This window comes from Gasterosteus aculeatus, chromosome 4, assembly GCF_964276395.1.
Source record: "Gasterosteus aculeatus chromosome 4, fGasAcu3.hap1.1, whole genome shotgun sequence".
Classification (NCBI taxonomy): Eukaryota; Metazoa; Chordata; class Actinopteri; order Perciformes; family Gasterosteidae; genus Gasterosteus; species Gasterosteus aculeatus.
The window spans coordinates 9,445,157-9,461,355 of NC_135691.1; the positions used below are offsets into that span (position 1 = coordinate 9,445,157).

The 16,199-nt window shown below is 47.1% G+C and overlaps 3 protein-coding genes across 6 annotated transcripts; 1 reads left to right on the forward strand and 2 right to left on the reverse strand.

Moving 5' to 3' along the window:
* Positions 1 to 318: 318 nt before the first annotated feature.
* On the reverse strand, positions 319 to 2,730 carry cryba1l1 (crystallin, beta A1, like 1). 2 transcript variants are annotated; one of them, XM_040173685.2, is made up of 6 exons: positions 2,297 to 2,730; positions 1,815 to 1,897; positions 1,577 to 1,695; positions 1,161 to 1,302; positions 912 to 1,054; positions 319 to 826 (listed from the first exon to the last, which is right to left on the reverse strand). In XM_040173685.2, exons 2-6 carry the CDS (start codon positions 1,887 to 1,889, stop codon positions 679 to 681), a joined length of 627 nt encoding a protein of 208 aa, XP_040029619.1. In that variant the 5' UTR covers positions 1,890 to 1,897; positions 2,297 to 2,730; the 3' UTR covers positions 319 to 678. The 2 variants fall into 2 exon arrangements, with proteins under 2 accessions (XP_040029619.1, XP_040029620.1); XM_040173686.2 differs by having other exon boundaries at positions 2,249 to 2,498.
* Positions 2,554 to 5,181, forward strand: LOC120817441 (beta-crystallin B1). Its single transcript, XM_040173684.2, has 6 exons — positions 2,554 to 3,542; positions 3,641 to 3,738; positions 3,843 to 3,961; positions 4,046 to 4,178; positions 4,275 to 4,417; positions 4,560 to 5,181. Exons 2-6 carry the CDS (start codon positions 3,646 to 3,648, stop codon positions 4,729 to 4,731), a joined length of 660 nt encoding a protein of 219 aa, XP_040029618.1. The 5' UTR covers positions 2,554 to 3,542; positions 3,641 to 3,645; the 3' UTR covers positions 4,732 to 5,181.
* Positions 5,182 to 5,857: 676 nt separating this feature from the next.
* cabp2b (calcium binding protein 2b) lies at positions 5,858 to 15,579 on the reverse strand. 3 transcript variants are annotated; one of them, XM_078101180.1, is made up of 7 exons: positions 15,467 to 15,579; positions 14,217 to 14,513; positions 7,842 to 7,872; positions 7,608 to 7,742; positions 6,581 to 6,690; positions 6,303 to 6,450; positions 5,858 to 6,218 (listed from the first exon to the last, which is right to left on the reverse strand). In XM_078101180.1, the coding sequence occupies exons 1-7, from the start codon at positions 15,548 to 15,550 to the stop codon at positions 6,193 to 6,195; spliced, it is 831 nt and encodes a 276-aa protein (XP_077957306.1). In that variant the 5' UTR covers positions 15,551 to 15,579; the 3' UTR covers positions 5,858 to 6,192. The 3 variants fall into 3 exon arrangements, with proteins under 3 accessions (XP_077957306.1, XP_040029613.1, XP_040029615.1); XM_040173679.2 differs by lacking the exons at positions 14,217 to 14,513; positions 15,467 to 15,579 and adding exons at positions 9,525 to 9,713; positions 9,992 to 10,475; XM_040173681.2 differs by lacking the exons at positions 14,217 to 14,513; positions 15,467 to 15,579 and adding an exon at positions 7,960 to 9,713.
* Between the last annotated feature and the right edge of the window lie 620 nt (positions 15,580 to 16,199).

A 16,199-nucleotide genomic window follows, 5' to 3' on the forward strand; every position in this document is an offset into this window, starting at 1 on the left:
AGAGGCCATTCCCGTGATTTTACTTGAGCTGCATTCAGCTTCCAGCCACCATGGCAGTAGAAACACTGGGTGTGTTTGGGATGAATGAATGAATGCAAAATAGCCTTTTTTTTCTCCCTCATCCGGTCCTTCCCTTCACTTACAGTGTGCCGCCTGTCAGTGAAGACAGATAAAACGTAACTTTACTATCTGAGCATCAGTTAACTGTAAAAAGTTGGTTTGACCAGGTGTCATTATTTGACATACATGACCTGCTCTATTCATTACACACACACACACACACACACACACACACACTTGTAATAAAACCAGAACACATGAAGGGAAAATGAGTTTATTAGTTTTCAACCTCCCACACACGACATCGTGACACATCTGAGCTGCACTGAGGACACTCGAGAGGTTTCTCCCGGGCGCCGTGCCGGAGCCTGGTCTCCCCTTGAGGGTTCGATTCCGGCTCGCTGACGAACCGCTCTGCTCGGTGGACGAGTACAGCTCAAGTGTGTGTGTGTGTGCGGGTGTGTGGGGACCCCTAAACCAAATAAAAAGACACTAGTGTGCGAGTGTCGGTTCCGTCGGCGCGCCTGTGTCCCCGTGCTTTAGCAGCGCGATATTGTCTCTTATCGCACTTCTTACGGGTGAAGCGAGGGGAGCCGCCGCCTCGGCCCTGGCGCCCTCTCAGTGCTGGATGCGCCTGATGGACTGGATCTGGGGGGTCTGACAGTGGGACCCCCAGTTCCTCCAGTGCTGGTAGTCTCCGCTGTGTCTCTCGCACTCCATGATGTACTGCTGGCCCCTGTAGCCGGGGTGCTGGTAGCACACGAAGCTGCAGGAGAAGGAGACACAAAAAAGTCAGCGGGACGCTCTTCATTTCCCAAGAAAAAGAACGCGGACATTGAAGTGTGACTTACGCGCCGCACTGCACGTGCATGGACCCGACCTCGGGCATCATCCAGCCCATGGCCTGCAGGGAGGGGTAGTCATCACTGATCTCCGCGCTGCGGCCCATGAAGTTCTCCTTCTCAAAGATCACCATGCGACTGCTCTGGTGGGACTGCAGGGGGGCGAGAGCAACAGTTGGATTTAGGACCCGACCCTCCTTCCCCCTTCCTGCCTCCACCAAGACCACCACCCGAGTAAGAAAGACAGGATGCACTTACGGCGCAGTAGATGGGGCGCAGGGACATGAGGCGCTCCACGTGGTAGGAGAGGGAGCCGCTGTAGGCGTCCCAGTGGGGGTACTCGCCTCTCTCCAGGATGAACTGCTGGCCCTGGAAGTCGTGGTGCTCAAAGCCCACCCAGCTTTTCACACACACACACACACACACACACAGAGAGACGACTTCACTTCACTGCCTCTTTGGGTCTTTTGATATTTTGAAGTTAATGAATTGTGAAGCAGGAGATTTTTTTTTTTTGTTTTCAAAATGTATCGAGTCTCATTTCAACGAGCACGAAGGGACGCGGCTCCATTTGTGCTGGAAGCTTCCTCACATGACTCCTCCTTATCTCCTCTTCTTGTTTGGGTTGAGTTAGAGGGTTACATCATCAACAGAGGAAAAAGTTTAAGACTCACGCGCCGCTCTCCACCCGGATGGAGCGGATGTTGTCCAGTCCACAATCCTGAATGTTGCAGCACTCGGAGGTGAACTCCTGGCACTTTCCCTGGAAGTGCTCCTGCTCGAACACGGTCACCTGTGGGATGGGTGGGGGGGGGGATTCAAATGGCATTAAGGTTGTGTAGTTGTATAGTGTCCTCCTGCTTTACCTTTCAGTATTGAGCAGAATCGTAATTTGTGTGCGAGTGTGTTTACCTTGAAGAAAGGAGCCATGCCCATTCCTGAGTTGACCAGCGGCTGCATCATTGGGGACCTTGTAGTTCTGTACATCTTTAGTCCTGATGTTCAAACGAGGACAAAGACAAGTAAAGTCACCCAAAGCGCACAAGAACATACAAGGAGACGAGGTGGTGAAATAAGGCTGTCGGAGACCAATGTTTTACACGGAACTAAATACACCTTTTCTTGTTTGTCCCAGTGTGCAAACACTTGTGAATTTCCACCACAAATCCATTTGAAACGTTTCGTTAATGAAGCTACATCTCCTCGCAAGAAAAACATCTGGAGGCCAAAAACACTTCATTTACATTTTAGACGTTTAAAAAAGAAAAAAAAAGAATGAAATACAATTCTGATTCAAATGTCGTGCGGGTGTTTCAGAAAGTGCTTCTGGTGTTTCTGGTGTGCACCTGTCCGTCTGAGCCGGAGCCGTGTGGAGAGCAGAGGTGAGTCCTTACCTAGATCGGTACTTTATTGGAAGAGCTGGAAAGTGGCACGCGCCTACAACCTGCCTCGCGTAGAGCTTTAACGGCACCTGGCGCTTCGCTTTTATACTGACGCTCGAGGAGCGCGCATGCCGGTGCGCGTTTCCGTGGCTGCGACTCCACCAACCCGTTTTGGCGCAGCGGTGGCGCGACCGGCGCGAGGCGCGCCCCCCGCACGGGCCGCGTGGCCGTTGGATGCTGTTGTCCGCGCTGCTTCAGGCCAGCTCAGCAGATCCCATAGTGACGCTGCCGTGGCACAAAGGCACTCCGGCACGTTCGCACCCCGGTCAGCAGTCCAGCGCGTGTCCAGGCACAAAGGGCCGGGATCGGGGTGGAGAATGAGAGGATTAACGGCGCAGCAGGGAGGCACCGCACGGGGGACATGGGAGGATCTGGGGTAATTGGGTAGATCTGAATGGGTGTGTAGGGTTAGGATATACTTTTAGTAATGTTCTTGGCACGCGCCACCTTCAAGGGTGCAGGTATACGCCGGCGTGCACGCAGATGTTTTAGCTGAGTCTGGCATTACGCGTGCATGCACTGAATGCATCGGTTCTGATGAAGGTTCCATCATTTATTTCATACGTTAGTTGATGAATGTTGTGTTTGGTGGTAAAAAAGCACATTCTGTAAATATTATTCAGAGGAAAGATTTTCTTACATTTCATTCAGATTTTATCTTCCTCACGTGATCACAACTGACTGACTGTGTGGAAACATGTAACCTGCTACATTTCTATTTAATCACGTCTTGCTACCTTTTTATATGAATCAATCAAATATGAATCAATGAAATATTTCCGGGTACTGTATGCAATCAATCCTGTCAAAATAGACTAGTTTATACTTTGAATAAGTGGATTGTTATGTTGAAATGAGAAACCAAGAAACTGAAATACGTATCTAAATGTTAGTTAGCTTCCGTTATTAACTTGTGAGCAGAAACACCCAGTTGTGTTTCATTAGTTCAGTAATGTAAAGTAACTGGTCCTCGGCCTGGTGTCCAGCTTCCGTCAGTCCTCTGGCTCCGCCCCTCCTCCCTGTCTGTCCCTCTCTGATGATGAGGGGTTTCTTTTGTCTCGCGTCTCTGACCTCAGCAGGTTTGTTTCTCTCCCCATAATCCCTCTCCCACGGGCGCCAGCGTATAAAAGGGAAGGGCGCACTCAGAGTCACACACACTTTGAGTGAGGCTCGTCGTAGGCATCGCACACACAGACCGGTAAGGTGCACAAGTAGGCATAGATTAGACCAAAGTTTACAAAGTCTCTACTTGTTACATCAGCGTATCCTTCCTCACTGTTTTTTCTCTCCACACAGCAATCATGTCCAGTGGAGATAAGTCCAAGACTTCTTCCCAGACCGATGGGAAGGCTGCTCAGAGCAAGAAGTCCGAGATGGGAATGATGGCCTACAAGGTGGGTGTCTCTCACATGCGACGATGAGATGTACTCAGTGTGTCAGATCACAGACCTTCGCTGTGGTTGTACTCACTCATCTGCGTCCATTTGCGCCCTTCCAGATGTACGTGTTCGACCAGGAGAACTTCCAGGGTCGCATGATCGAGATCAGCAACGAGTGCATGAATGTGTGTGAGATGGGCATGGACCGCGTGCGCTCCCTGCGCGTTGAGTGCGGACCGTAAGTCAAAAAAAAAAATATATATATATCAATTTGAAACACTCGTCTTTGCATGGATACTTCCTGATACATTTTCATCTGCAGCTTCGTGGGATTCGAGCAGATGAACTTCTGCGGTGAGATGTACATCCTGGAGAAGGGAGAGTATCCTCGCTGGGACTCCTGGAGCAACTGCCAGAAGAACGACTACCTGCTGTCCTTCAGGCCCGTCAGAATGGTACAAACAGAAGAGAAACACTCCAGTTTCCCTTTTCTTGCTCTTGACCGCCGCCCCGTGACCGTTTCTTTCTCCCTGGTTTCGTCTCTCGCTCAGGACCCCGAGAAGCACAAGATCTGCCTGTACGAGGTCGGAGAGTTCAAGGGCCGCAAGATGGAGATCATGGACGACGACGTTCCCAGCCTGTTCTCCTACGGCTTCACCGACAGAGTGGCCAGCATCATTGTCAGCTGTGGAACGTGAGTGTGCCGCGGTCGCGGGTGTCCCCCCCGGTGTCCCCCCGGTGTCCCCCCGGTGTCCCCCCGGTGGCGCTCAAGGACGTACGAATGGACCACGGAGCCAATCCTGTACTGATGTGTTCCCTTGGCTTTTTCTCCCCAGCTGGGTGGGATACCAGTTCCCTGGATACCGCGGTAGCCAGTACCTGCTGGAGAAGGGCGAGTTCAGGCACTTCAACGAGTTCGGCGCCCGCCACCCTCAGTTCCAGTCCGTGAGGCGTATCCGTGACATGCAGTGGCACCAACAGGGCTGCTACACCATGGCCAGCAAGTGAGGCTCAGGGAAGGAGAGAAAGAGAAAGAGCGGAAGTGAGGGAGAGAGGCGGAGGAAGAGGGAGAGGGGGAGAGATGTCTGAGGCCTCACCTCCTCAAACGGTCTAGGGTCTACCGCAGCGAGGGGAAGGGTGAGGATCCGGATCTGTACCAGCTGGACCACCCTCCATTCCTCTGCGTCTCGCCTGTTCTCTTTCTCCGCTACGGGCTGAGCTTGGCTTTCCCCCCTTTTCTCCCTCTTTTGAGTCCCTCACTTCAGTCCTCTCCACAGTCCTCTGCGAACACCAAAGAGGAAGACGGCACGTCTTGCTGTTTGACACACTTGATTCTCGGCTCAGGGTATGATGCCCACCCCCCTCCCCCCGTCTTCTTGCCCCTGTGCATCGCACACCCTCTCTGCTGTACAGAATCCTGGCCAAGTTTTCAATAAAAAGGAAAATCTTGATTTCAAAGATGTGGTTGTTGTTTCTTATTGAGTAAGAAAATGATGAAATAAATACAATTGTGAGATGAAGATTATGATCAATTCAATATATGTTCATCCTGACTGGTTCTGAATCACCGCAAAAAATCCCCAAAAATAGGAAGAGAGTGAAAGTTCACCTACAGGGCAGTCTGCTGTGTAAGACAGCCTTTGTAAAATAGCAACATATCACCATTTCTGCTGATATTCAGCCTGAATTAAAAGAGACAAACCAATCTCCACTGCAGTGAAATAGCAATTTAGCAGCTTTTAAATGGTTAGAAATGTCATATGATAAATAATTGTGTGATTGTGGAATTTAAACAATTGCACCTAACTTGTCGAGCAGGTGCACGGCATGCTGGGTAAGGCCAAGATGCCTAAACTGGTGACTTTTGCTGAGCGAGCTTTGTGTTGCGTGAGCTGTTTGTTGTGTGTCCCTGCAGAGACGGCACGACTCGCCTTGACATGAGGAGAGCAGTAGGACAGCGAGGCTGAAGACGTCTCCGCTTTGGAAAACACAGTCAAGTCCTGTACTTTTTAAAAGCTCCATTAAGCGTCACTTAATTCTGGCTTCATCTTCTTCCGGGTTCATCATTACGTTATTGATCAACGTTCTTTTCAGCTGCGACACACGTTTCCCAGTTCAGACTCAACAATTTCTCCAGTGTGTCTATATTTGTTTTTAATTAAAAAAAGAAGGATTTAACAGTTGTGCAATCAAGATTTCACACGTTCAAACATCAAAATGGAAAAACACTAAAAACGAACTAACTAAAAACAGTCATAAATATTGTCTATGAAGCGTTTGATATGTTTTAAACTATTGCACCTAAATTGCTGTTAAAGAGCTTTATAATTTCATTGCACATGGACTTCAGATGTATTATATTCATTAGTTGTATTTTGATACAAAAATATCCATTTCTTTCAGTGCGGCCTCTTATCCAGTAGTTGCATAATGTTTGTTGGTCCATCTCAACTTGAATAGCCGGGCAGGTCAGCGTGACATCATTCGCACAAACTCTGGAAGCACAAGAGAACGAGAAAGATGAGGATGCACGTAGTTTCCCACGTCCACATCTTACATGCAAATTGAATTCATTTTACCTTCGAAGTCCACCAGGCCGTCTCCGTTGAGGTCGACGTCTCGGAGGATCTCGTTGATCTCTCTGTTGGTCACTTGTTCTCCCATCAGCTTCTTCATGGCCTCACGGAGCTCAGTCAAACTGATCTGACCGTCGCCATTAGAGTCGAACTGGACACAGTCAGAGACGAGTTAAGAGTCACATCTAAACCCACAGAGCGTCTCCACTTACACCTGTGTTTGTTAAGTCAAAGTGTCTGCAGTGAAAAATAAATCTCTCAGTAACGATTTATCTCTTGACCTCTTTAAAAGCATCTCGTAGTTCTTTGACTCCAATCATGTCGGCGGTCTCTGCCAGCATCTTCGGTCCCATCAGCTCCACAAAGTCCTCAAAGTCCAATTTGCCTCCACCTGAAATCACGGTGTAAAAGTCGACCAATCATGTCAGATGGTTGACAACAAAATGATCATACAATTGCTCCTGTAATTCTGGATGGGTTTTTATTACTTGTTACAATAAACAAAAAAACAGCATGGATAAAAGTAAAAAGCGTAATTATTACAGAATGGAGAAACTCGTATGTGGGTCATGTTACGGTGGCCCTGAAGTGCAAAACACAACGAAATGAACTCCTTACAGAAAGGGTAGGGCCTTATAGCAAAGGACGGACCTTTCGGATTGGACAGACGGACTGTCTGTCTTTTAACAGGAAACGATACGGGGCTCTCAAGTGTCACGCAGTCACGCACTCCCGCCACACATCCAATTCCTCACGCCAAGGAATCGGACTCCGGTCCCCGAGCCGTGTCGGCCATAGCGTCCGCGGCACCGCCCCCCCCCCCCCTTTATTTACTTTTATTGTCAACAATTAAATATAATTGAACAACAAAACACCGGTAAAACATTGGTGAAACACTCGTAGGACACTTTTGAGACACTCGTAAAACATCGTCATCTCTTCGTGGTTTCCTGCTGCTTCCTCCCCTCGTCACAGGGTCTCCGTCCCGCCACTGATTTATTGATTGCCGTAATATCTAGAAAGCGGCGTTTCTCAGCTTTCAGAATCCGATTGTGCAAATAGTTAAGGAGTCACGGTGAGTTGAATCCTCCATGTCACTTTCCGTTGCCGGCGAAAGGGTTCGGATTAAGAGGACAGACACTCTGTCCAATGAGAAGGGTCCGTCCTCTGCTACCTGCTATAAGGCCCTGCCCTTTCCGTAAGAAGTTAACGTCTTTACTCGGAATCCAAGTGGGCCGAGGTCAGCGCCTTTGGTTAAGAAGTAACTACAAGGTGGTTTCCGACGTTTCAGGCTGTTGTTCCACTCACAGATCTGCTGGCTCAGCTCGATGAGCTCCATCTCCGTGGGCATGTATCCCATGGTCCTCATGCACTCCCCCAGGTCTCTGTGACTGATGTAGCCTTTTTTGTTCCTGTCAAACTCCACAAATGCCTCACGGAGCTCTGGCATGAAGAAGCAGACAAACAGAAGGCGTACGCGTCAACACCAGTCGGCCGTCAGGCATGTTAACGTGCCGTGGAGCTGCAGGTACGTCTCCTTACCGTCGAGCTCCTCTGGTCTCAGCTCTCTGTCCTATTGAAAGGAAGCAGAGAGGCACATCAGCTTCTGGCTCCATACTGCTCATGGGAATATTTAGATGGTTTGGCACAGAAGACATACAAACACAGTCAGATTTACAGCAACACCACCGTAGAAACACCAACTGAACTGAGAGGGAGGACACAGAAACGGAAGATGAGAGAAGTGATTAATGCAGATTGGCTTCATGTGTTTTGCATGGTATGAAAGATAAACTGTCTGGGCCTGTGGATGGATGTCTCATATTCAGGCTTTTATACTAAAATGTGATTTTGAAAATGTAGGGAAGTTGATTCCGATTCAAGTTTTTCAGTGAGCTGCGTTAAACAATAAAGCCGTCACACCTCAAAATGAAAAACAGAGTCTAAATATATGGATTAAATTGTACACTGCATTAAGATAAATATGACAATTCTTAAACCATCAAGCACAAGGGGCGACTACATTATTTGTGGCAGGTTGCCAGGCAACAAACACCTGGAGACTATGAGATTTAGAGGTTTAGTTCGTACTTTGGAACGTTAATGGTTCAGCTTGAGTACGCAGGCAGTACGGAAAGTGTTGTACAGGACGCTCGAGCTCATTAAAGAGGATGTTAGGATAAGAGCTTTAGAGGGAAAACAATATGGGACAAATCATCGGGCGTTGTACAAAGTAACTGGAATTCATTTTTGTGAGTTGGTACAAACAGAAAAGATGTGGAAAATCAACGTGTTGCTTTCTCCCTTAAAAATGACATCGCACAGCATGTGAAACATGACGCAGCTCGTAATGTGGCCAAAGTTATGTGTTGGTTATGTTTTATTTTTACATAGTTGCAACTTGTCATGCAATGTTTTATACAGATGTGTCCTACTGCTGCACCATTTCAACATAACCACGGGGAAAAGCTCTATTTAATCTGAGATTTGCTTCACCGTCCACAGACATTTTTCGCGGTTTGATTAAGCCGCTATGGAGTGAAAATGAACTGAGCCCATAGCGGACGCCCTGTTTCTCTCCGACAGGTACTCACTTCAGAATATGGCCCCTAGGAGCTGCTTTAGATGCAACGCTTTGTATTCAGAACCGATCATTCCTGTTGTGCTTTTTTTCTAAATCAGTTTATATGTTGTAATTCCATTCAACGGGAAACCGCATGCGTCATTTCAAATCGTATAGATTGAAACTAGATGTGGACCCTCAACGGGGCCTTTGGAGCAGTTTAAAAGTCCAAAAGCTACTTCAGGATCCTCTTCATCTCGGTTTACGCTCGGTGCTTCGGTGGTTCATTACTCTTTAGACCAATCCGGTTGCCGTGCAGTGACCATGAACCTTCCAGAGGCCTTTTCTGGAGCCCAGGGGAAGGCAGCCTTGACCTCCACGTCCTCCCGGGCCTCATTCACATTTCGGAGGTAGCCCTCGAGTCGGTCAATACATTCCATGGGATTGGGCGAACGATTGTGCGGCGCGGATTCGATCGTCTGACCCGGACCAGCGACGGGATGACGCACGCAGCTGGAGCGGCGGAGCACACGGGGCCACGATGCGGGGATGGAAATGAATCGACACGAGTGGAAACAGTGGCACCGGGGGAGGGGAGGGGGGTGGGGGAGGGGGTTGTGCGAGCACCACACTGTGAACGCGTCCTGCGTTCTGCTACATACGGGTTTCTTTGAGAAGCCCTGTCTAAGGAAGACGCAGGCCGGGCCCACGATGTTCTGCAGCATGTTGCAGTTCTTGACCAGCGTGCAGAAGGGATCGTTGAAGGAGTCTTCCTCCCCGCCGTCCTGATCCTCGTCTTCCTCTTGGCCCACTCCCCTCAGTTTACCCCCGAGGGGCCCATCCATTACCCCCTTTAGAGGCAGACCACTCAGTCACACACTGTCTGCATGACCGACTACTTCACACATAAAACAATTATTGTACATAAAGTCACTTATTTCAGGGAGAAGGCTCAACACTCACTGCACTACTCACTACTTATACAATCCGACGTTACAGATGCTTTTTCCCCAAATAACAAGAATCAACTTCATAGATTATGACACGTCTGTAAATTTATAAAAGTTCAAATTTGCTCAGATACAACACAGCAATGAATTCTTCAGGGCAGGCGGTAAAGGGCTCTTACCTTCTTCATTTTGTCTTTTGGTTTAGTGCAGTTTCCCATTACCCAACTCGCTCTCTCTCTCTGATCCTATTTGTTTTCTCTTCTCTTTCTCGGCTCTCCTCTCTTTTGGACCTCAGAGCTCCATCTCCTGCTCAAGCTTCTGACAGAAACCTGTGTCCCAGGCCCCGCTATCAGATACCACGCAGATTTAAAAAGAAAAAACAAACCTAGAATACTAAACGGCTGTAATCCTCCACACGTGAGCGATCCTGGAGAACTCCACCCGTTTCTAAAAGCTCCAAAGTGTCATCAAACGAAAAGCAAAAAGAACCCAACCGTGCTGGAAGGAGCTCACTCATGTGTCTCTCGGGAGGAACATCGCTGTGTCCTTCTCTTCACACTGACCGATGCTTTTAATCCCCCCTCTCATCCCTTTTCAGGTCCCCCTCTCTCTCGCTCTCTCACTGCTCGCATGTTGCACCATCATTCACACGACTTCATCTACAGCGTGAGGAGTTTTAGAGGGAGAATTAAGAGGAGAGAGAGATTAGTCCGTTCCATTTGAGATTAAAGAGTAGGATGGACTGATGAAAGGGGAAAAAGGAGAGATGGATACAGTGAAGAGATGGAAGAGAGATGATGGAAAAGAGATGAGTGTTGGGGTGTTTGTCAAATCTGAACCAAAACTGAATATTCTTAATTTATTGAAATAAAGTAATTGCTTTAGATTTCTAGGCAAAAAGAACATTTATTATATTAAATGAAAATCTAGGGGCTTCACTTTCTTCCAATTTATTTTGATCAAAACAAACAAAAACAAATCTGAGCTTCATAATTCCTGAAAAGAGTTAAGTTCCCCTTGGAATCGTGTCTCTAAGGTGCTTTCTATGAAGAATTTGGAAAATGTTCTCAGTATATTAGCACATTAGAACAAATGAAACGACTAAAAGTGAGCTGCGACGACAAAGTCTGAGGTGCAAATGTAGCATTTGAATCACGAGTTGAGCTTATGAGTGCAGTGCTAAGTGGTCGTGAAAAGCATCTGTCATCAAATCTCTCCATAAAGAAGATGTGATATGATGCTTTCTACATCCATATGGTGAGCACAGATGTGTGTGTGAGGGAGGGAGGTCACACATTAGATATCTAAATATAGATATCCGAATTTTAACTTATAAATTGTTGATTTTAATGCTTTCTTCACAATGAATTACTTTTTTCCTATTTATGAAGGCCTCTGTAAAAAGATTTAACGAGGTGATTTGAGGGATTATTTGTAGGGAAACTTTTTTGAATGTTTTTTTTATGAAGTTCACAATCAAATATACAATAAACACATGAATCCCTCGCGGTGTAAAAGCACAAAGAAAACATTTGTATCGCTGCAAATAAAGGCCCTGCACACTCACAGGTATTTTTTCCCCTGCAATGTAATTATTTGGTTAAACCTCAATTTTTCTCTTCATATAATGATGGAATCATTCTGTTGCAGTAACCAGCGGTCGCCGCTAGAGGCCACTTTAGCTCAGAGAGTTACAACAGCTGCGTGTTACCGGCCAGCTGCTGCGCTGCAGACTTGAGGCTGTATTAATACAAACTCTATTTTTAGCAGAATCTCTTGGCGGATTGAGCATCACTGAATGGCGTGAAAGCTTAACGGTTTTTCCCACTTTAAAGAAAAAATAACCCAGAAAAGGTTACTAAGTATAAACCGTCGGAGTTAAAAAAAACTGTAATTATGGCATAAATGACGATATGAGTATCTGATCCTCTGAAAAATATCATTGTTATGTAAAAGATGAAAATTCCACTGTGACGGTTTTCTGACAATAAAACGGAAGAGCTTCTCATAACGGATTTGAATTTCATTTACGTGGTTTTACATAGAAGTACACATATGTGGATTAACGCAAACAAACCCTGATTAGTCCTTAATCATGAGATAAATCTCATCATGCAACTTCAAACTCCCCCAGAAGAGTCTTAATTTGGAACAGTGCATACAAAAGTGCATCTGTGAACAGCAGCTTTAATTAATTATCTGTTTATCTTGTATGAAACCAAAATTCTACGTTATGTAATACTCACATCTGGATTTCAAATGTGACATCTGTGTCAAGTGTGAAGTAACACATGAGCTCAAATCAAATTAAGCACATCTGTAAGAAACACACTTGTGTTTGTTATCACCTGAGGGTTTTTGTTTGGGAGACATTTTAAATATTCACAGTTTTTGTGGAACAATTGACTTCTTTTCATCCATATTCCTCATTTTAATCAGGGTGTACTAATCCTACTCACATGTACCTCATAACCGCGTCTTTGACACCTCAAACACCATCATCGTTTTGTTTCCTAAATTTAAGTCACACTAAAATTAAAATCCATTGTATAATCACAGAACACACCAGCTGTTAACACATAACAGTTATAATGGTATGAAAACAGTCAGCTAAATTCAAACTAAACAACAAAATACAACCTCATCAACCAAATTAACGTTGACTGTAAGTGAGTTCCTTCATGATTTAATGAAGTCGACACCAGCAGCTGCATGAATAACCCGAGACACAACATATAACCATTATATAACCACGGCTGATCCTCTCGTATCCATGATTCCAGTTCATCGCCCCACTGAGATGCTGTTGATCCCTGTGTGTAGGTGTGTGTACGCACGCACACACATTTGACTTTTCCATTGCTTGTCTACAAGTACCAGCTTTTCACGGTGGGTCGATTGAAGCATCACACTTACTTGTCTTTTAACTCACCATGCATTGTGTGACACATTAAAATAACTAACAAATTGTAGCTATTAAATTGTACTATAGCAAGTTGTAAATCGGCCTATTTGATGAAAATGCTTGTTCTTTTGAGTTTGTACCCTTATGGTTGAAATGCACTTATTGTAAGTCGCTTTGGATAAAAGTCTGAGCTAAATGACATGCAATGTAATGTGTGTGTGTGTGTGTGTGTGTGTGTGTGTGTGTGTGAATGATGTGTCCTTGCTTTTGGACTCTGCAGCCTCTCCTACTCTTGTCAAGAGCTTGAGTGTGTGAGCAGACGTATCGTGTACTGATCTGGTGTCAGATGTGCATCAGCTGGTGTCGAGTGCCGAGAGCTGTAATCAGAGAAGGAGACGGACGACACGGAGGAAGGTGGGAGGAGGTGTGCAAGTATTTTACAAGTAAAGAAACCAGTGATGTGAAAGTGAAGTACTGCATTCAGTAGCGGTAAAAGTGGAGGGATTAGTAGCAACACAGTTGGTGTTATTAAAACACTACTGGTGCAAATGTGAGATGTTCAATGATGTAGTTGAAATGAGATTTAACAACTTTATTTGATAGAGAAGAATGTAATTGATAAATGTTGAACACATGCTTGTATTAGGAATATTGTGAAATTATCATATTCATATTCGCAAAATGACTATTACAAAAGGCAGAGATGAACCAATCCGTTCAGGGATTGATGAACGATTAATGTGAGTCATTGAGTTTTGATTTAAGGGCCCGTGTTTGGGGGCCCGAGGCTCTCTGACCTGCTGCATATTACACAAGTATCTCTTGTAGTGCACCGGTGGTCAAACTGCGGTTCAGGGCCCCCCGATGCGCCCCACGCAGAGAAACCAGGACTTTTTCCAACACGCTCCTCTCTCCCACTCACTCAGCCTGTCTTTTCTAATTTTGACTCACTTACATCACCGCTGACATCACTTTTTTCTACCCTCCTCATCGCCCCCCCCCCCCCCCCCCCCCCCCTGCAGAGTCTGCTGATCAAGTGGACTCTTTCTCCTTGTTTTCTTAAAGCCCAGAGTGACTCATGACCTCACCGCTTCCTCACACCGTGACCCCCACACGCCAGACGGACGCTGTGGCGGCATGGAGGCAGCGTGCCCGTGTCTCACGTGTCACCGCGTGAGACACGGGATGTGACGTGATACCGGGTGTCCATCGGACCTCTGGCTGCCTTTGACTGTATCTGTTACGGATTACTCTTTCGCGCCGTGTTTCCTGATGTAAACGAGTTTAAGTCCTCTCCATCGGGGGGGGGGGGGGGGGGGGGGGGGGGGCAGGGGGGGGGGGGGGGGGGGGGGGCAGGCTTTAAATTTGTATTAGTGGCTCAATGTTGCAATCAAGCGGAGATGCTTGATGCAGCACATGAAACACACACACACACACACACACACACACACACACACACACACACACACACACACACACACACACACTGCAGCTCCTACCGGTCCGAACACAGAGTCCACCATGGGTTGCAGGTCGACGGGCTCCCCCCCCTCCTCCTCCTCCTCCTCCTCGGCCCCCCTCTCTGCCCCGCGTAGCGCCCCCATCCAGTCCTCCTCCTCCTCCTCCGGGCTCTCGCTGTCCTCGGCAGCGGCCGCCGACATCCGGAGGAACGGAGCGGATGATTTCTGGGGGCGAGGAGGTTGAGGCGTGGCGGCCGGAGCTTCTCCGACGCCCCCTCCCGGCCCGCTGCTTCGCTTCTTCTGCTTCTCCAGATTCTTCTTGATGGAGGCCTGCACCTGAGGGGTCGGAGGTCAGAGTTCAGACTACATGCCATCTTATTTAGATTTTTTTTACGCAAAAGAGGGATCCTGTGTTGGCCCTGTGGTCTGATATTGTGGAGAACTTTAACTTTATCTGTCGTGGAAAGCAACAAAATCACAAGATCTACAAGATCTACTTGCAATTAATCACCCACATATACCCTCACCCGGAGACATACAACATCGTCTAAGACAGAGGTCTTCAACAGGGGTCCGTGACCCCCAAAGGGTCCGCAAAGGTACTGCAGGGGGGTAGCGGAATTTTTGGTTGATAAGACTATTTTTTTAAACAATTTTTTTCCCCACAAATGTAAATGTCTTCAGAATCAGAATTTTATTTATGGTCTTTAAATACACATTAACATGAATACAACATATTGAAGCGAACGGATAAATTGATGTAGAAGACGTTATCGCTCAGTCCGCAACACACACACATTCAGCTTCCCTCAGCAGCTCTCAAGCTTTGGGCACCGGTTCACTCACTGCTCCTTTCATGCGAATACGACAGCGCCGGTACAAGCCAATCAGATCGCGTTCATGCTCACGGCTAAAGAGCGTGAAGATCAAAAATAAAAGATGCGGGACCAAACTCCATAGAATAGGGGGTCCCTGCTCCACCTCGCCATCAGTTTGGGGGACCTTGGCTTGAAAAACGTTGAAGACCTCTAAGACGTCTAAGAAATCTAATGTTCTTATTGGGTGTACGAGATCTTTTTTCTTCTATACAGCAAAGTGCGCATCTGTTACATCAAGAAGTAAATTGCCAGGTCCTGGAATTGAGGTTCATTAAACTCAATTACACATTTTTGCACAACGGAACAAAAGTAAATCAATCTCTCTGAACGGAACTGCCAACACATATATCTATATAGATCTAGATCTATAGATCTGGATCTATATCTCTATATCTCCATCTATACACGCACCTGTTTTGCAGTCTTCGGCGACGGCACGCTCATCCCTCCTCCACTGCCTCCTCCTGCAGTCGGCTCTCGAGCGATCATGAACATCTCGGTGTCACTGGCTCACATTCACCCCCCCCCCCCCCCCCCTCCCTCTCCTCCCCCCTGCCCTCCCCGCCTCCCTCTCTCTTGCTGTTCCCTGCGTTTCCTCTCCCGGGCGGTACAGCGACTCTTTACTTTGTTTTGTATTTGAATAAATTCGTCATGAAGGCTGTTGTTAGAAATAAAAACGTAATTCACCGGAAGAATTCCCGCCGTGCTGATGATGAGGTGTTTGCTTTGTTCTGGCTAAAAATACCACCGAGAGGAAGAGTGGTGGGACTGGAGGGAGAACGGCGTACTCAGGTGTTCGTCTGGTTCCTCCTCTCTGTCCCGGTATTCACGCCGGCATCCCGTCCATGTCTCTCTGAGTGCGTTCAGGTGAGGCGGTTTTTATCTCCAGCCGTTGTCTTTGCACTGGGATTAAGTTCCTGCCCCTCGGCCCCCGCTCGCCGTCTCCCGGCCCTCTTTAGGCGACACTCTACACCTCCTGAACTTTAGCTCCCTCGTGTTATCTACCTGTAACATATCGACCTGTCGCCCTCCTTGCTTTCCTCTCATCCATCACAGGTAAACGACTTGCCTGCTTAGCCACATTTACCTTTATCTTTTCACCAGCGGGTTAACAAATATTCACCCCTGCTTTTGTAAAATCCAG